At 47.7% G+C, this 17,666-nt stretch overlaps 1 protein-coding gene across 2 annotated transcripts in view; it reads left to right on the plus strand.

Annotated features, from left to right (window-relative positions):
• The first annotated feature begins 1,219 nt into the window (after window positions 1–1,219).
• The window catches only part of CRMP1 (collapsin response mediator protein 1), a 40,204-nt gene continuing 23,757 nt past the window's right edge, over window positions 1,220–17,666 (plus strand). Inside the window, exons 1-2 of one of the 2 annotated variants that reach the window (XM_035112043.3) lie at window positions 1,220–3,095; window positions 11,011–11,099. In XM_035112043.3, the coding sequence (XP_034967934.3) occupies window positions 2,715–3,095; window positions 11,011–11,099 (470 nt within the window). In that variant the 5' untranslated portion in view covers window positions 1,220–2,714. Of the gene's footprint in view, window positions 3,096–6,379; window positions 6,705–11,010; window positions 11,100–17,666 lie in introns of those variants that run through there. The other variant, XM_088660843.1, reaches the window with a different exon arrangement.

Raw genomic sequence — 17,666 nt, forward strand, 5'->3', positions numbered from 1 at the left:
AATAAATGAAAATGCCTTAACTGAATCAGGGGCACTGCTAGGGCCAGACACCTGGCACCCTGTTCAAAGGGCCCCATGCAGAGCTGGCATCTGATAGGCAGGTCTCCTTGCCTCTCTTCCCTTGGGATTAGCAATTTAAAAATAAATAAAAAGACAGGCTACTGGAACTTCAGGGGAGCTAGCTAGCCCAGTGTAGCATCTGCCAGCCAACCTCCCTGCCGTCACTTGCTTGCCTGCCACCCATCCAGCTAGCAGGAGGGAGAGCAGTGGGATGGCAGGGGCAGAGGGGCCCCCAGAAGGCACCTGGTTCAGGGCCGCCTCAAACATGGGCACACCTCCGAATCAAATACCTCAAAGATAATATAATATATGCTTCCCCAAGGTGTTGATGGAGATGTTTAGAAATTGGATCGTATGTCCACCTATGGCAGGCATGTCCAAAGCTCAACAACTTCGGGACAAACTTCAATCCTAAAAAAACAGCTCAACTTTGGTCGGCCTTCACGTATGTTCACATCATCAAATCTGGCTCTCTTTGAAAAGGGTTTGGGAACCTCTGACCTATGGTGTGGTTGTACTAGAGGGCAAGAATTTGGGGCAAGATGAAAGATAATAGAATGGCTTTCTTCCTGGTGAGAGAGTTCGTAACCAGAGCATCATAGTCTAGCCTACCTTGCAGGATTGTTGTGAGGAAAAAATGCTTGAGGGAAAGGATCATGTACAACACATTTATCTCCAACAGATTAATGGAATGAAATAAAATGTAAAATATATATAGTTGGGGGAAAACATTATTGTCTTAACAATTATAGTTCAAAGCAAGCCATCCTACCCTAGTATGCATTGTGTGCTGCCTTACAGTGTCCACACATACATACCCACAAAGATAAGTTGCCTCCAATACCCAATCTTTAGGTTAATTTTATAGAGACCCTGGGAAGGCAGCTAAGCCCCAGTGGTGGAGGAAGCTGCCACCCAGAGTGGCAAACATGATGTGCACCCAGGGGCGGGGTGTCGCTATGTAGCGTGCATGATGGCTTCTTGCGCCGCCTCGGTGGGGCACCGCCTTGTCACCCCAGAGACGTGGCACCGGGAGTGCACCGCCCCCCCCCCCCGTTGCAACGCCACTGAACATAATGAGATTGACTTATGAGTAAGCATGCATTGGTTTCTGCTGTGAATACAAAAGAATGGCTGACATGAAGTAATTTTTCAACAGATACTAATAATTTAATATTTGAAGACATCGTTTTGACCCTCATTTTTGTTGCTTCCACATGCCTGCATTTTTTGCATGGTTATCAAGACCTGAAAGAAAATTGGCTATTCCCACCTACCCGAAGCTACCGGTAGCTCTGACTGCGGAATACAGTCTGGAAAACTGTCAATAGTCACGTTTAGAAAGCAGATTGGCAAGAATCTGTATCCGTGCCTCCAAAGCCGGGAGAGCATAGACCAGAAACTCGAACAGTTCGCGTCTTGTTCTCCGCTAGTGACTTCCTCTGCAGCATAGGTGCCAGCGCCCTGGGGCCCTGGGTGCCCGAGCACCCACAACATTCCCCATGAAGGGGCTGGGCACCCACAAATTTCGGTGTCAAAGCCATGCACGCTGCATGGCACCCATGGCCCCTGGCACCCATGGTCGCGGGGCCATCAACGTCGGGTCTACTCTGCCTTGCCTCCCCGCTTTCTTCTCGATCAGTCCGTCTGCCTTCCTTCCAGCGCTGGTTGCTTTCCCTTCTGCCTCCTCCTCCCTCCCTCCTCCGTTGCCCCCCTCTTTCATCCTGCAACTCTCGCAGGCTCTCTCCGTCTTTCTCCCCTCCAAGCCCTACTGGGCGTTCTGATAACACTTCTAATAGAAGAGCGGAGGAGCGGCCTGGGGGACGCGGAGAGACCGCGGGCTGCCAGCCACTGCGAGCCGGACTGCAGAGGCGTGACTTTTGCGCCCTTGGTGGGGGCCAAGCTGCCCACCCCCGAAGCGCGCCTTTGCCTTTGGGCAACCCAGAGAGATCTTTCTCTGCCGCCGCTTCGCTCCCCTGCCTGCGCCTGCTGCGGCTGCTCCGTGGTGCTGAACGGACAGCTCCCTTGGCGCGCAGGGGCGGGGCTGGGCCGACACCGCCCCCTCCCGGCGACCCCCGGCCTCATTCGCCCTTCCTCCCCACGGCGAGCCAGGCCCTCCTGCCCGGAGCAGCCGCAGCGGGACAAGAAGCGGTCGCTGCCGCGCCGCCTCTGCCGCTCCCTGGAGCCTGGCAGCCGCTTGGAGGCTGTAGGCGCGCCGGCCTCGCCGGGCCTCTGCGCACAGGCTGCGCCGCCTCCCTGTTGCCTCGCCTTGGCGCTCCGGAAAGCCACTCCCCCGGAGAGACAGACGCCGAGGGTTGGGGACCCCGGCGTCCGGCTGCGCGGCCCTCGGCGTGCGCTTCTGCGCGCGACCTTCCGTCTCCGATCCGGGCCGGGCTGCGTCGCTGCAATCCCTGCTGACGCCGACGCCGCCTCGGCTCGCCTCTTCCCATTCGTCCGCGGCTTCTCCAGCCCCCTCCCCGCCGCCTCGTCCTTTGTACTTTATTTCACGTGTTCCGGGCGAGCGGGCGAGTGTCGGTCCCGGGTAGGGGGAGAGAAACGCTCGGGAGGCGGGCGGCTTCTCCTGGGAAGGCGCGAAGGGCCCCGCGGGCCGTGCGTGCGGCCCTCGCCCCTTGGTGCGCTTGCTGGGCGAGAGGATGGCCGAGAGGAAGAGGATATGGAACACGGAGGACGACCTGCCCGTTTACCTGGCCCGGCCGGGCACCACGGCGCAGACGCCCCGGCAGAAGTACGGCGGCATGTTCGCCTCGGTCGAGGGCGCCTACGAGAACAAGACCATCGACTTCGACGCCTACAGCGTGGGCCGCAAGGGCTCGCGCACCCCGCGCAGCGGCAGCCGCCACGACCTGCTCGACGGCGCCGGCGGCGACAACTACAGCGAGACGGCCAGCGACGTCAGCGAGATCTCAGGCTCCGTGGTCAGCTCGCCCAGTGGCGACAGGGAGGCCCGGGCTTCCGGCGTGGAGATCCGCTACCCTCCCGGCAAGGAGCTGCTGCGGAGCGCCGACAATGGCAAGGTAAGCGCGGGGCTCCCCAGGCCCGAGGAGGCGCCGCCCGGCCTCGTCGCCGCTCCACACCTCCCGCCCTCGTCGCGGCTCCCCCTGCAGGGCTCGCTGCGGCTTTCTCGCTCGCGGAATTGGGGAGGAGACCCGCACGAGGCCTGGCAGCGCCGGCAGCAGCCAGCCCAACCCAACGGCCTGCCTTTGCGCTCGAAGGCCAGGAGGATCTGCCTCGAAGGCAGCGCCCGAGAAGGACAGCGGAGAGCGGCGGGCTGGGTTCTCCGGGTCTGCAGTTTAGTTCTCTGGGGCAAATAATGTCTCTAGAGGAGGAATGCAGTGGGAAATGCGGTCATCGCGCGCTCTCTCGCTCATCAAATGTAACCTGGCCTTTAGCTAGCATGTCATGAATATACTGCAAAAAGTGTGTCCCCGCTGAAATCTGATTTTATTTGCTTCTCTATCTAGCTGTCCTCTCATAACCAAAGATCTCTGAGTGACAGTCAAAGCAATTTAAAATGCAAATTCAATAATACCCACAGTGCCCACTAATACAAAACAGCCATATCGTAATGATGGACCACATCAGAGAGGTCCAGAGGGGGATCTTGCCACCTGGACAGCCCAGGACCTCCCTACACACACTGCCCAGGCTTGTATCACTGGGAGGACGCTTCCCTGCTGCTAATGCAGGGTTTTGACTTCACCCGCGGAGCTGCAGTCCATTCTCTCTCAAGATAGGATGCCAACAGCCAAGGATAGCCAACACTCCCCTTCCTTTGCAATTCTGGAAGAAAGCTATTCAGTGGAGGCTGCTCAGCTAGGGCAGCCAGGTACTAAGAACTCCTTTGCAAATGCTCTGAATATGAATGCCCTATGACTGAAATGTGTCAGTATCAGTTTCTTTTCCCTTGTTTGCTTACATCAACTTATGCCTGCACCGCTGCCATACATGTGTGTTAGGGAACTGTCTCTTTTAAAGCTCTGTATCTTACCTCTGTGGCTAACAGTTTAGGGAGTAGCTCAAGCAGTTGCAGGCCCTGCAAATTCAAGAAGTTTTGAATTCTGTAAAGTCAGACAGTTTTCATCTGGAGTTCTGGTTGTCCAGTTCCAGCTTTTCTGAGCTCATCAATGGGCAATGGCTTCTCTGCGCTCTGCTCAACCTTTCTTTCAGAATAGCTGAGCAGTTAGCTAATTTCTATTTGGAGTCACTGGAGCATCGAAACACTCAGTCAATTTTGGTTATGGGGGTTAAAGGGGGACAACAACTAATGAGCTGATCAAGAAACCCATCTTGATTGGCTGCCCAGTAACCTTTTGTTAAGGAAGAACATCTAGCTTTTAGTTGTCATGGCATGCAAGACTTGGGAAGGTTAGTTCACATACCCTACTATCATTCGTATATATCCAGATATTTACAGTTATCTCCTCCCCCAAATGAAAAATCAAGTGTCTTTCAAGGATTTGATTAGAAATGGAAGCTATTGAAATAATGGCATTGTTTTATTATTGTACAAGAAAACTTGCTAGTGATTTGTGACCTGCTGACATCTGTATGTCTTCAGCTGTGCATTGCAATGAGCACTGGCAAGGGAAGACTGTAAAATTCTAGCAAAACCTTTTGAGCAAGGTCATTACTGTATTGGAATTCTTACAGATATTGAAGCCTTCAGAAATGTATCACTTTTTCAAGCCCACAATTTGTTCTTCTTGGCAAGTGGGAAATCAAAGGGAAAGATGTTTCCCGCTATCCCTACTGGAACCCATTGTGACTGCAGTTAGCCAAGTTTATAACAGTCCAAACATCCCATAATCTGCTCACCAAATAGGCTGGTTGGACTTGCCTGCCATTGCCATGCACCATGATCCACCATCTAAATATCCAGGATCTGTTCTTCCCAATATTACAGACCCACTGAAATTAATGGACCTAAATTAATCATGTCCACCAACTTGAATGGGTCTAGTCTGAGTAGGCCTAGCACTGGATACAATCCTTTGCGTAGGATAATAAAGAATGTAATTCTGGGCATTCCACATCCCTCAGGCTGTAAGGGAAAGCAGGGATGGGCATGTTACCGTAGTTCTGACCCCTTGTTGCCTTCCACAAGTTGGAGCAATAATTTCAGGAGCAGGACTCTACTCCATCCATATATGCTTACCTCTCCTGATTTAGAACTCTAGAAAAATCAGGGTTCTAGATTTAAGATAACCAAACTGGTGCTATTAAAATATGGGAGGAATAAAAAGTGAACTGAGTTAATACTGCGGCCAAAATACTAATTTTCAGATATGTCTTGAAGCTGGATATTACAGAACTGTGTTTTAAGAAGTGAATGAATGGCATGGGAGAGAGTTTGTCTCCCTCCTATAGCATGAAATTGTCATCAGTGAGCATCATACCGTATTGCTAGAAAAGTCATAGAGAAGCAGTCCTCAACTGATGTTTAGCTGCAACCATCATGACACATACACGCTAGCTACATGTATGCCCTACATGTGTCTCCTCAGCTCCATTGTTGTGGCCCATAATTTGAAATGTGGTTTTGCAGAAAACATGTGCTGGTTTACTTGGTTATTATAGTTATAACAAATTTTATTTGTGTGTACAGTACTGGTACCGTATATGCATTCCAGTAACTTGGTTCTGTGTGTTCAAAAGGGCAGCTTAAAAGCTCTTGCAGACAGAGGATGGCCTGTTTAGTTATCTTTTAGCTGAAAAGGCGGGAGGCTGTCCTGTTCCTTCGGATGCCCCTAGAGACAGTTGAAGAGGGTTGAAGGGGGCATATCTGCCTCTGATTTCCCCTCCAGTCTAATGTCTGGTCAAACTGGTTTCGCAGGGATGTGAAGCACCCCAGAACAATATCGGGTGATGATGATAGAAGAGAATAATATCACCAGCCTCTTCCACACCTTTCAGGGCTGGCCCACCCCTAAGTCAGATCTAGCAGATCCTGAAGTTGATCTTTCTTTTCTCCCGCTCCCCCGCTTGTTCCTGATGAAGCTCTTCGGGCAGCTCTTCTTCCCTGGGGGGGGGGGAGGCGCCATTTTGGGGTTCGCCTCAGGGGCCCCCATGTCTTGAGCCGGCCCTGACCATTTCCCCCTTTCTGCAGCCAGAACGAGCAGCGGAAGAATTCTGGGCGGGCGCCGTCCTACACCTGCCAGGACTCTTTCGTGGCTGGGACACAATGGCAGCGCCCACTCTCGGCCATGCCCTCCCGGGGAAGGCGGAGGGAAGGCGCGGGCCTGGCGCGCTCCCTCCTGGAAAGGCGGCGCGCCAGGAGAGCAGAGGCGGCGGGTCCGAGGGGCCCTTTTCGCCGGCCGGGGGCCGAGCGGGAGGCGGCGTTTTCCGGCGCGAGAGGCAGGCCGGGTCCGAGGAAGCGCTTCCTGGGTGGTGAAGCGGACCCGGGCACCTGCAGCCACCGCAGCCGCCTCTAGACGGAGCTCGTCCTCCTCCAGTCCCGCGGGGGGAGCCGCTCAGTCGATCCGCCGCGCCCCTCCCCGCCTGCCTGCCTGGCGATTCCTCGGCCGGGGCCGCTGCGCTTTGTTGTGCCGCCGCCGGGCGCGCCCCTCTCCGCAGCCGGCGGCATGTCTGGCCACCAAGGCAAAAAGAGCATCCCGCGCATCACGGTGAGCAGCGCAGGCGCGGCCAACTCCGCGCGCGGCAGCTTCCCTTTGTCCGCTGGGGGGCGGGGGGGCTAGGTAGGTAGTCACTTGGGGGCCAACGCCGCGTGTGCCGCCGCCGCTTGAGCGAGCCCTGAGGGCTCGGCGTGGAGAGGGCGGGCGGGCTCTAGGGACGCGACGGGACAGCAGCGCCCCTTCCTGGCTGCAGAGGCGCGGAGCCAGGCGGGCGAAGCAGAACAAAAGAGCGCGGGGAGCCGGGCGCGCGCGTGCAGGGCGCCCGGGCAAGAGGGCAAGCCGCCCCCGCGAGGCTGAGCACCTGCCGGGCCTGGGGGCGGGGCGGGGTGGAGTGTGTGTCTCCCGAATAGGATCCCACGACGGCGGGGTTTCCAAAGTGGCCTTAATGATAGAAGCAGCGCGGCTAAGAGCTCCGAGGGAGCTTGGATTGTCCATCGTGGAGGCGCCCTTGGTTTTCCGAAGCAGCCAGCCCGACATCACCCCCTGCAAAAGGCATTTGGGGCGCTTCCTTCTGTGCCCACCCCCGGCGGGCTGGAGTCATCATCGATAAAGGAAAACGGGAGCTATGTGCTTCCTCGCGCAGCGCCGGCGCAGGCCTCGGCGGATTCCCACGGAGCGCCACGAGGCTGTCAAAAGGTGGGCGGGAGCGCTCCTGCTGCGCGGCATAATCCTGCCACATGCTTACTTGGAAGTCATTCCCATTGTGTTCAATCAATGGGACTCACTCCCTGTAAGTGTGATTAGGGTCGCATGTTTGGATTTCTTTTAAAGGACAACACAGAGAAGGAAGAAATTCTGCGGCATAGGAAATTCTGAAGTGCCCTTTGCAGACACACAAAAGGCTGCCTGCTGCTCTAGGGTGGGAGGCGGCGCATTGTGTAGGGCCTGCTATTCCCCGATAGAAACAGGGATGTGTGATACAGCGCGATGTCGCTGTAGCACCACGTGGAAATGGAAACGGAGAAGCTGTGGCTGCCCACAAGTTTCCCTCTGAAAATCCAGGTACTGTATTTCTGGGAGCAACCAGGAATCCATCCGGATATTATTATAAAATTTATATACCGCCCTATACCTGCAGGTCTCAGGGCGCTTCACAGTTTTTATTTTAAGCAATAAAGAATGTATAGTACTTGTTTCTCCTTGAGACTCTGCCTGTTTATCCAGACACACAGGGTTGTGCAAACCTATTTTGTTAAGTTACAGGTAGGTAGCCGTGTTGGTCTGAGTCGAAGCAAAATAAAAAAATTCCTTCAGTAGCACCTTAAAGACCAACTAAGTTTATATTTTGGTATGAGCTTTCGTGTGCATGTGTGGTATGTGAAGAAGTGTGCATGCACACGAAAGCTCATACCAAAATATAAACTTAGTTGGTCTTTAAGGTGCTACTGAAGGAATTTTTCTATTTTGTTAAGGATCTTGCTAGACTTCTCCATGTTTCATTAAAACTTCTCAGATTTATAGCTTAAGAAAAAACCTTAACGTTTGCTTTAAATTTCCTTGTGGCAGTAACTGGTTTTAATGTGCTGATGTGTGGATTGTCTGTTTCCCCAAAACATTGATAAGTTTCCCCTCTGAAATCTGAAGAACCTCCAAACTTGTTTCAAATTGCATGTTAGGTGAAATTCTTGATTGCAACCCTGATCACAACATTAAGTAAGGGATAAGTTGGGTCCAGGGACAAATTTGATTAGGAGTTAGTCCAACAAGTTGCCAGGAGCTTAATTGCATAAGGAAGATTCAAGAATATTAGAACTGTCCAGCAATATTAAGGCAGCAATTTTCAGTATTTGGAGGACATTCAACCCCACCAGCACCAAACTGGGCAATATTTCAACCCTCCCCCTCTTGCCCCCAACAGACATTTGGCATTTTGTGGCCATTGAACAGACTCGTTCCTTGTGGGGCTTTTGGAGATGACCCCCCCCCCAGGCACCAGAAGGAGTGAATACAGTATAGAGCAGGGAACCGGGTTAGTGCTAACTCCTAGCAGCCACTCAAAAGAATACCAACTGTTTATATGACAGTTACTTTTCACTGACAGAAAAACAGCATTTGAATAATTATTTTGAACAAACCAATTAGGTGGAAAGAGAGGTGAGACAAATGAAGAGGTTCTAATCACATCCTCTTGATAAAACATGTGAATTTGAATCACAGGGGGAAAGGCAGGGTCACTGGAGCAGCTTGGTTTATTTTAATGCACCTGCTCATGTCTTTTTAATGCACAAGCTTTTAGTCGGCAAACTTTCCCCTGCTGTTTATTTCTGTGTCAAGAAAGCCTTCACCAGCTAAAACTCTGCACACTAGACAGCCAGTCAAGATGCAGGAGCAGGTCCAGGAACCAAGGTGTTACACCAGTGAGAAGTCCAAGATCATCTGGAGCAGGCATCCCCAAACTGCAGCCCTCCAGATGTTTTGGCCTACAACTCCCATGATCCCTAGCAAACAGGACCAGTGGTCGGTGAAGATGGGAATTGTAGTCCAAAACATCTGGAGGGCCAAAGTTTGGGGATGCCTGATCTGGAGGGTCCCTGGGTGCCCACACTGTCAGGGCCGTCTTAAGTATATCTGGCGCCGTGGTGCGACGGATGCTTCCGGTGCCCCCCGCCCCGTTTCCCAGTGCAGTGGGCGGGTGGGCGGCCGCAGCACAGCTGCCGTGAGCACAGCTGCGCGGCAGGCGGGCGGGTGCTGTGTGAAGCGTGGCTGCCGCAGGCGCAGCTGCACAGCGCCCCCTTGGCGGCCATGCGCCCTGGCGCCCTGCGCCACCCAGCCTGGCCAAAGCTTGTGGACTCTCTGAGTTTAACTGCTCCTCAGCCTTCACTACTGCTTCTCTGCTGCTGCAGTCTAGGAGTCAGGGAAACAGAGTTGCCCTATTTTTCCTGCCAGGTTCCCCGCACCTTCAAAAGCTACATTACAACACACATCTGTGGGTATATTCCTATTTATTAAGTATGAGGTTTATTTTGAACCACAGGGTGGTTGGCGTTCTTCAGGGGAAAGGCTAACTCATACAGGACAATTAGATGAACTGTTTATATTACCCGTTTTAGAATAGAACCAACAAATTCATATAGCTTTCTTATAATGGTTAGCTTCATCAGTATCTGAAAATTTAAACAGAGGCCCTTTATCATGTCCAATGCTAAATGTAAATACACGAAACTTGTTAACATACCATATTTCTAGCACACATTATAAGCAAAATGATCAAGACTTATTTTAAGTTTAAAGGTGTGCTGGAATTTTTTGTTGTTGCCCAGTTACAAATTGGAGCCAAATTCTTGCAGAGAGTTGTACTTTGATTTAGCAACTCAGTGATTGCAAAGCTTATCTTGCCTATTTGAACTCCCAGTAACAAAATTCAGGAAGAAAAAAAAAGTATTTGCAGGACAGGATTATCTGTTGTAGAGATGCTCACACATAACCTGGTTGAAAACTCATAATAATCAAATACTGAAAGTGTTTCTGGATGGACAGTCAGTCGGAAAAATGTAGTAGACTCTATAAATAGCCCCTCTGACCAAACTAACTTTTGGAAAATAAAAAGGATATCAAAGAAATGTTTTTAACTGACCAGGAGTTTTTCACTATTAAAGGAAAACATGGTGTCTTATAATCACCTATTTGTCAGAAGCATCCATTGCAGAGGCTAGGGGGTCATACCTCTTGGATACAGAATAAGAAAAATTAATACATTCAGCAAATATACTGGCCACTTTTGGGTTTGGTAATGGGTTCTAAAAGATGTGTACTGGGAGAATGTTTTCTGGAATAAAAAAATAAGTGTTAGCTTGAAGGTGGAATTGGGCCAAGAAGAGGATTTAGTCAGGGCCACCCACCATCATACAACCCCCACAGCCCTGCTCTGCACTATATCTCCTTTGGTGATAAACTGGTGCTGGTCCTGCTAAAAAAGCCAGTCTGTAAAGGCTCCTGGCACACTTTGGTGTTGAGAAAGGGGTGCTAATTGTGTTGGTATATGCTTGGTTGGAAATAATGTTGAACATTTCAGAATTTATTTCTCACAAGTTACCAGAGACACATTAGGTGGTTAAAACTTTGGAGTGTTTAGATGTAAAGAAGTTGACTTTAAGTAGCAATGATGTAGTTTTCCACCCAGGAAATGTGACCTGAGAACAGCTATCCTAATCTAGGAAGTACAGCAGTGATATTGTACATGAAGATCATACTGCACTTGTCTTAAGACCATGTGCTGTTGATGGTTAACTACCGGTACTGTACATGTTTTTTAAGTAAGCTATTAGACCTAATTCTTTTTCTCCTTTCCCCCCTTCAGAGTGAACGCCTGCTCATTAAAGGTGGACGGATTATTAATGATGACCACTCCTTCTATGCAGATGTTTACCTGGAAGATGGGCTGATAAAGTTAGTTTTAAAACTTTGAACTTTCTGTGTATGTTTGGTGATGTAAGAGCTGCTAGCAACATTATGGTGTACTAGCCTATTTAACATCTATAGTCAAAGCTACAGACTCCCCATCCGGTCTTTTCTGATATCAGTAGACTGGATTGATTCCAGCCCAAAGCTTCTGTTTGGGGGTATGTTCACATAATAATAATAATAATAATAATAATAATAATAATAATAATAATAATAATATATTTATTTGTACCCCGCCCATCCGGTTGGGTTTGCCCAGCCACTCTGGGCGGTTTCCAACAGAGATTAAGATACATTAAAATATCACACATTAAAAACTTCCCTAAACAGGGCTGCCTTCAGATGTTTTCTAAATGTCAGGTAGTTGTTTATCTCTTTGACATCTGATGGGAGGGCATTCCACAGGGCGGGCACCACTACTGAGAAGGCCCTCTGCAAGGTCAAACATGCACCCCTTCTGTGTTTCAAACTGCATTTCACAGCGTTGTTAACATTTTTTTTGGGGGGGGGAGTTGTCTTCACCCAACAGACATGAACTTTTGTTGGGTTTTTTGAATAATCAAAGTTGCTTTTGAGCCAGTCTAATGCCAATACTGTGTTTAAGAAAAACAGGTGCCGGTAATTTCTGTTTAATTGCTCACAGGCGTGGGCTGTACTCCATGTATATAAGGCTCTGTTGGAAAGCATTTTGTGTGGTAGTTGTGTGGGAGGTTTGGAATATGGGTATGTAAAGTTGCTGGGAGAGAGCGCGTTTATCTTTAGTTTAAAGTCTCTTTCGAGTCAGTTTGTTTTTCTGTTAAAGAAGGCCAACCTTTTCTTTTTCTTCTGTATACTTTAAACGGTATACTGCTAGTCAGGGGTTTCATGCTAGGTTGGTCTTTAAACTCTTGGTGGTGTATTTTAGCCAAGTCAACTTCTGTTTGCATATTTTGTTTTTCTATAAACTCTGCGTGAAGCGTACTTTGAAGGGCCACTGGGAAACCGGGGTATATGATTTATGTTAGCACTCTTAATACCCAGTGTTCCCCAATATTATTTCGCGATAACTTTTTGGTTTCTCTGCCCCTGCAACATCTGCCCTCCCAAACTCCTATTTTGTCACCTGTGCAAGTTGCTCACCTGTGCATGTATGATGGGTTTTGGGATTTGTTCACATTAACCACTTCTTCTGCATCCAGTTTTTTAGTTAGATTGAAGCTGGCTTGAGCAAGATGCCATGTGAATGTGACTTAAAAAAACTTTCAGTGGGAGCAGATTGGTAAGTGGTAAGTGAACATGCCCTTAGTTATAGGCATCCATCTGTCTTGAGAGACATCGGAGTGTGTAAAGCGCTGTGTTAGCAAGCACCAAAGTGACCTCCCTGGGGTGCAAGCCTGGGCAGTGTGTATTGAAGTCCTGGGCTGCCCAGAGGACAAGACCCCCTTTCAGCCTTGCTAATGTGGTCCTAAGGAAAGCAGAATAATATATTTGGCTCAAGTTGGGCTGCAGGAGTTTCTGGAAGGAGGAGTTCAAGGCACCAGCCAACCATCTTAGGGACTCCCTTCTGCATTTGTCTAGGGTTTACTCCTTAGGCTTTTCTTCTCCTGAAGATTTCCCACAAGGCACCGGAGGTTTAGGATCAGAGTTTTCCTTCTCCTAAGTGGGCTGCCTTCCCAGGTTGATGAGCCCCATCTGTCCCCCCATCCCATTTCCCCCTACAATGCATGCAAAAACCACCACCTTGACCATTGAAACCCACCATTGGTCTTGTCCACCCCATCCACTGGAGCCTGTCTTCGCATGCAAGGGGAAGCCCCTAACTCAATGGATTTGAGACCCACTGGCTGCCCTGGTTTAGCTGGCTGGTCAAAGCTGTTTCCCGGGTTGTGGCCACTGTCACATGCTAACAGCTTACAGCAGACACACATGAAAGGGTGCAGTGTGAGGACCAAAGATGGACAAACTACCCAGAAGTAGCACAACCTCTGGTGGGGGACACATGCCCTTAGTATAGTGTAGAAATCACAGCATAAAAGCTGTGTACTTCCAGTCAAAGAATTTCCATGATGCATAGAAGGGGCTTAGCTGTTTTAAAAGGATGTCCCCATGGGAAACTACTGATTTGGATGTAAATTTGACACTATGATGGCCAAACGAGACATGCCTTGGTGTGTGTTGGGGGAGGGGATGTTTATCAGAGAAATAGCAGAAAATAAAGTAAGAAATTGCAAGAGGTATAGATTTTTTTTATAAAAAAATCTTATTTGCTGTGGTCCAGTTTATTACTGGTTGGGAGTGGGTTGCAATCTTCTTTTTTGTAAAGTAAATTTTATTAATTTTCAATTACAGAAATCCAGTATGCGCCAAATTATATTAATACCAAATAACCCAATTCAGATACAAATCAATGACATAGCCCAGTGATGGCCAAACTTGGCCCTCCAGCTGTTTTGGGACTACACTTCCCATAATCCCTGACCACTGGTCCTGTTAGCTATGGATGATGGGAGTTGTAGTCCCAAAACAGCCGGAGGGCCAACTTTGGCCATCACTGACCAATTTGGTGTGGCTTCCCAAGTGCTATACTTCAGGGTCTGATTCCCTTTAATTCTGCCTCCAAACTGTTGCTCAAACCAAATACAATCAATTCTTGAAAAAATCCCTTATACCACAGCTACAATGATTAACTTCAATTCACATTAACACATATAGTAATTTGTAAATCTGCAAATGAAGTTCTCCTGCAATCTTCTGAATGGATCTTGTTTTTGTGCTCTGCATAGTAATGTGACACACACATTGCTGGGCCTCTTGGACTGGTTTTGTAACAACAATTGCCTGCCACCCTCAAGCCCATTCCCTTCATATTTCTTCTATCTGCACATGTGTGTGCTTTATGTATAATTGGGTCAGGGTGGATAAAAATCAATGATTTTTTAAAATTTAAATTGGATTTTTTTAAATAAAATGCTTTTTGAGGAAAATATATTACCATCCAAAGGTTATTCCATCATGAAATAAAGATTAGTTTTTTTAATTATGTAGAATGTTTAATTTTTTGGGTAAAAGTATATGTTTAAATTTTTGGGTAAATAAGTTCCATTAATCCATTCACAATGTCATGCTCTTCCAGAGGTTTTTGTAAGATTATTGGGCAGTTTCTCTGCCTACAAGATATTATCACATATGCTTGGTTTACTTTTGCAGTTCTCAAAACTGAATTTGACTCAACAGAGATCACATGCCTCTTCTTCACAGCAAAAATGTTATAACATGAACAGAGTTGAGAAAAAAACCTTAATCCTATTGTTCTACAAACCTATGAATACAGAAACAACCCCTTCAGTGCTAAGTTTCAAGAAGTTCAGTGAATAGAATAGAAACAATATTTTTCTGATTGTTTGGAGTGGACAGTATTTAAGTTTTTCATGTGTAGGCTGGACTGACAGTTTCTTAAAATATACTGTATATATTTTGTTTTTGTTTAGCCAAATTAGTTAACAAACATGGATGTTTGTTTAAGCAAATAACATATGCTGTAATGTTATTGTTTCAGTTGAATAAATCTATTTAAATTGTTATTATTAAGGTAATGATTATTTTTCTCCTTCCTAAGTACAACAGTAAAATTGTCCAAATATGAATGATTAACCTATTAAACTGGGGATAAAAAACTAATATGAAAAGTTGTTATTCTAAAAATCTTCATCTACTTGCATATTAAAGTTATACCAGCAAGAATTAGTCTTTATGTAGAAAACTATGATTTAAATCAAGCCTTACTGACTAGCATTGCTTATTCCAAGATGGCGCCGAGGCAAGTTCTCTCTGAGTCCCGCTTATGTGAGTAAGAGCATCTTTTAACAAATACGCCGATAAAGAAGTGCAGGGCAGAAATAATTACCAACCTCCTTCCCTTATCACCAACAAGACTCCGACAAGATCTTTGAAAGACTCTGGGAGTTGTTTGAAGAGCTCGTAAATTCTCCTCCTCCGCAGTTCCATAGCCTCCATAGCTTCCCAGACTAACGCTGGACTCCTTAAATTAGCCTATATCATTCTGAGTCAGCTATGGTTCTAACAAGACAGTGTTATAAGGAACTGGGTATATCACCTCTATATCCTGAGGAAAGCCTTTTAAGAAAAAAGCAGACCAAAATTCCAACTTTTTTTCAATCAAAAGGGGAAGGATTAAAAAACCCAGTAGACCCCCACCCACACGAATGGTCTTTGGATCATGCTTGGAACAGGTGGGAGGAAACACCAAATGATAAAGTGGCTGAAACAGACCTGGCAACGGAGTTGCAACAAGCAGCGTTAGCAAATAAGAGCCTCGTCGCCCACTCAGATCATGAACCACCTCAGGAGCAGGGGCCTTTAAGTGGAAACCCTGATTCTGGACTAAATGTGCCCAGTTCACCTCCCTCACAGGAATGGGATAAACAGCAAGGCAACATCGGATTACAATTCACGCACAGCCACTTTTACCTTCTGTCTGGGATGTATGAAGACTTGTTTAGAAACTATTCTTCACAGATAAATAAAGACCTGAAGCTGATAAAAAACTTTCTATCAGAAAGCCTGAGCCTGCTTGCTACCTTAATTGAACTAATTAAGAGACAAGAAAGGCCTCCACCTCATGAATCAAATAATAATATATCCAATGATAATAAATGCCAGTCAGGCACTGAAGTCACGGAAATTAACTCCTCTACACCTCGACAGAAGGAAAGTCCCCTTGTGGTCAGGAAACTGTCCTTAAAGAGAAAGCGACAGGTACAAAAAAAGAAAAAGCCCAAGAATATCAAAATGGGCCGCCGCTCCGGAAAATTGTACTACCAGACCAGGAAAATGAACTTCCCAAAGCTCTTCAAATTGCTGGAGGACTCAATAACAAACAACCCTTCCACAATAACGAAGAAAACTGTCCAAAAGCCAAGCTCTTCAACAAAACACTCTCTGGCCGTGCTACAAAACAGTATAGAACCTACACTGCTACCAAGCGATAACTCTGAAAAACAAAAGGACCCCTCGACGCTTAAGCAAACAAGTTTACATAAGATGTCCGAAGGAATCATTGCCCATTCAAATCAATCCAAAAAGGTGTGTGATAAATTAATCCAAAATGGCTGGAATTTAATTTTAAACAAGCATAAACTTGTTTTTACAATCCCACACAATAATAGAAACTTCCTAATGTACAACCACAGGGAAAGTAACTTTCGGACGAAAATTGACCTTGCTATTGGGGGCTTTATGAGATTAGACAATATTAGAAAGGTAACATTTCTCTCAAATGATAAGTTATACAGCAGGGCAGTGGTGACTTTTAAAGACTGGATGGCAGTTAAGCAAGTATTATCAAACAGAGATAAATTCCTGAAGTCTGGACTGCGGATAAATCGCCTTTTTGAAAACATTGGAGCTCCCTCACCAGTTTTAGAGAACTACAAGTCTGGCAGATCCAACATTGGTTCTACAGAGTCTAGCAGTATGGCAAATCTTAAGTCTTCACAATCAGACACAGTTATAGCCTACACCCGGGAGGTCAAGCTCCCCAAAACTCAAATATCTATTAACAAGTCCAGCAAGGTGGAAAATCCTAAGTCACCACAGCCAGACATTACAAAAAATGAAACCCGCCTCCAGGATAATCCTAAATCACCACACCCAGTCACTGTTAAAACCCATCTCCATGAGAATAAGCCCCCCAAACCCCAAACATCATTTAGCAAGGAAGGAAATGATTTTATTCTAAAGAATGGGCAATGCCTGATGGCCAATCTAGAGCAACTTCAGCAGTCTCAGGATACACTGATCGATGAACTCTCGGCCCTAAGAAAACATATTTTCCTTCTAGCTCCTCCGGCCCCTTTGGATTATTATTACGCCAATCACAAAACAAAGCCCCTATCTAATGAGGAGTGGTTGGCATGTCAATACCTGACCCCGGAAGAAATGGGCCCCCCAACACTTCCTTCAACACCAAAATTGACAACACACCAAGTTGAACTGGTGCAGCCTAGGCCTGGAAATGGTTCAGTCTTTGTGGACAAACTTGGCACTTTAGAAACCATTCAGGCAGAAGACTGACACAGGAACCCAGGGGACGGGTGCCTTGATGGACAAACTGTGCACTTTAATTTAATCCGGGATGTGGCGGGAGGGGCTATACTTATACCTATTGGAGATGTCTGTCCATCCGATTCTACATATCATCATTATATCCTTCCTATTCAAGAGACTGGGCCTAGGGCAGATCTGTTATTGAAGGGACATCACTCCTTTGGGGAGGACGCTGACACGGGGCTAGGGATCACCACTGTCGATGGGCGAGGGAGGTATGGTGGTGGGGGTAGATTTCACAGACGAAGGGTTTTGAGATGTGGTGATGCTCGAATCCCTTCCAATCTACGCCCCATCCCGAGGGACGAGGGTAGGGTGAGCAGGGATTATCCACCTCCGTCACTGGTGTTGTGCAATGCCAGGTCCATAGGCAATAAAACTGCCACTATGCGAGACTTTTTTATCTCACTGGGGGTTGACCTGGCTTGTGTGACGGAGACCTGGGTA

This window comes from Zootoca vivipara, chromosome Z1 (assembly GCF_965207765.1).
Source record: "Zootoca vivipara chromosome Z1, rZooViv2.hap1.1, whole genome shotgun sequence".
Taxonomy (NCBI): Eukaryota; Metazoa; Chordata; class Lepidosauria; order Squamata; family Lacertidae; genus Zootoca; species Zootoca vivipara.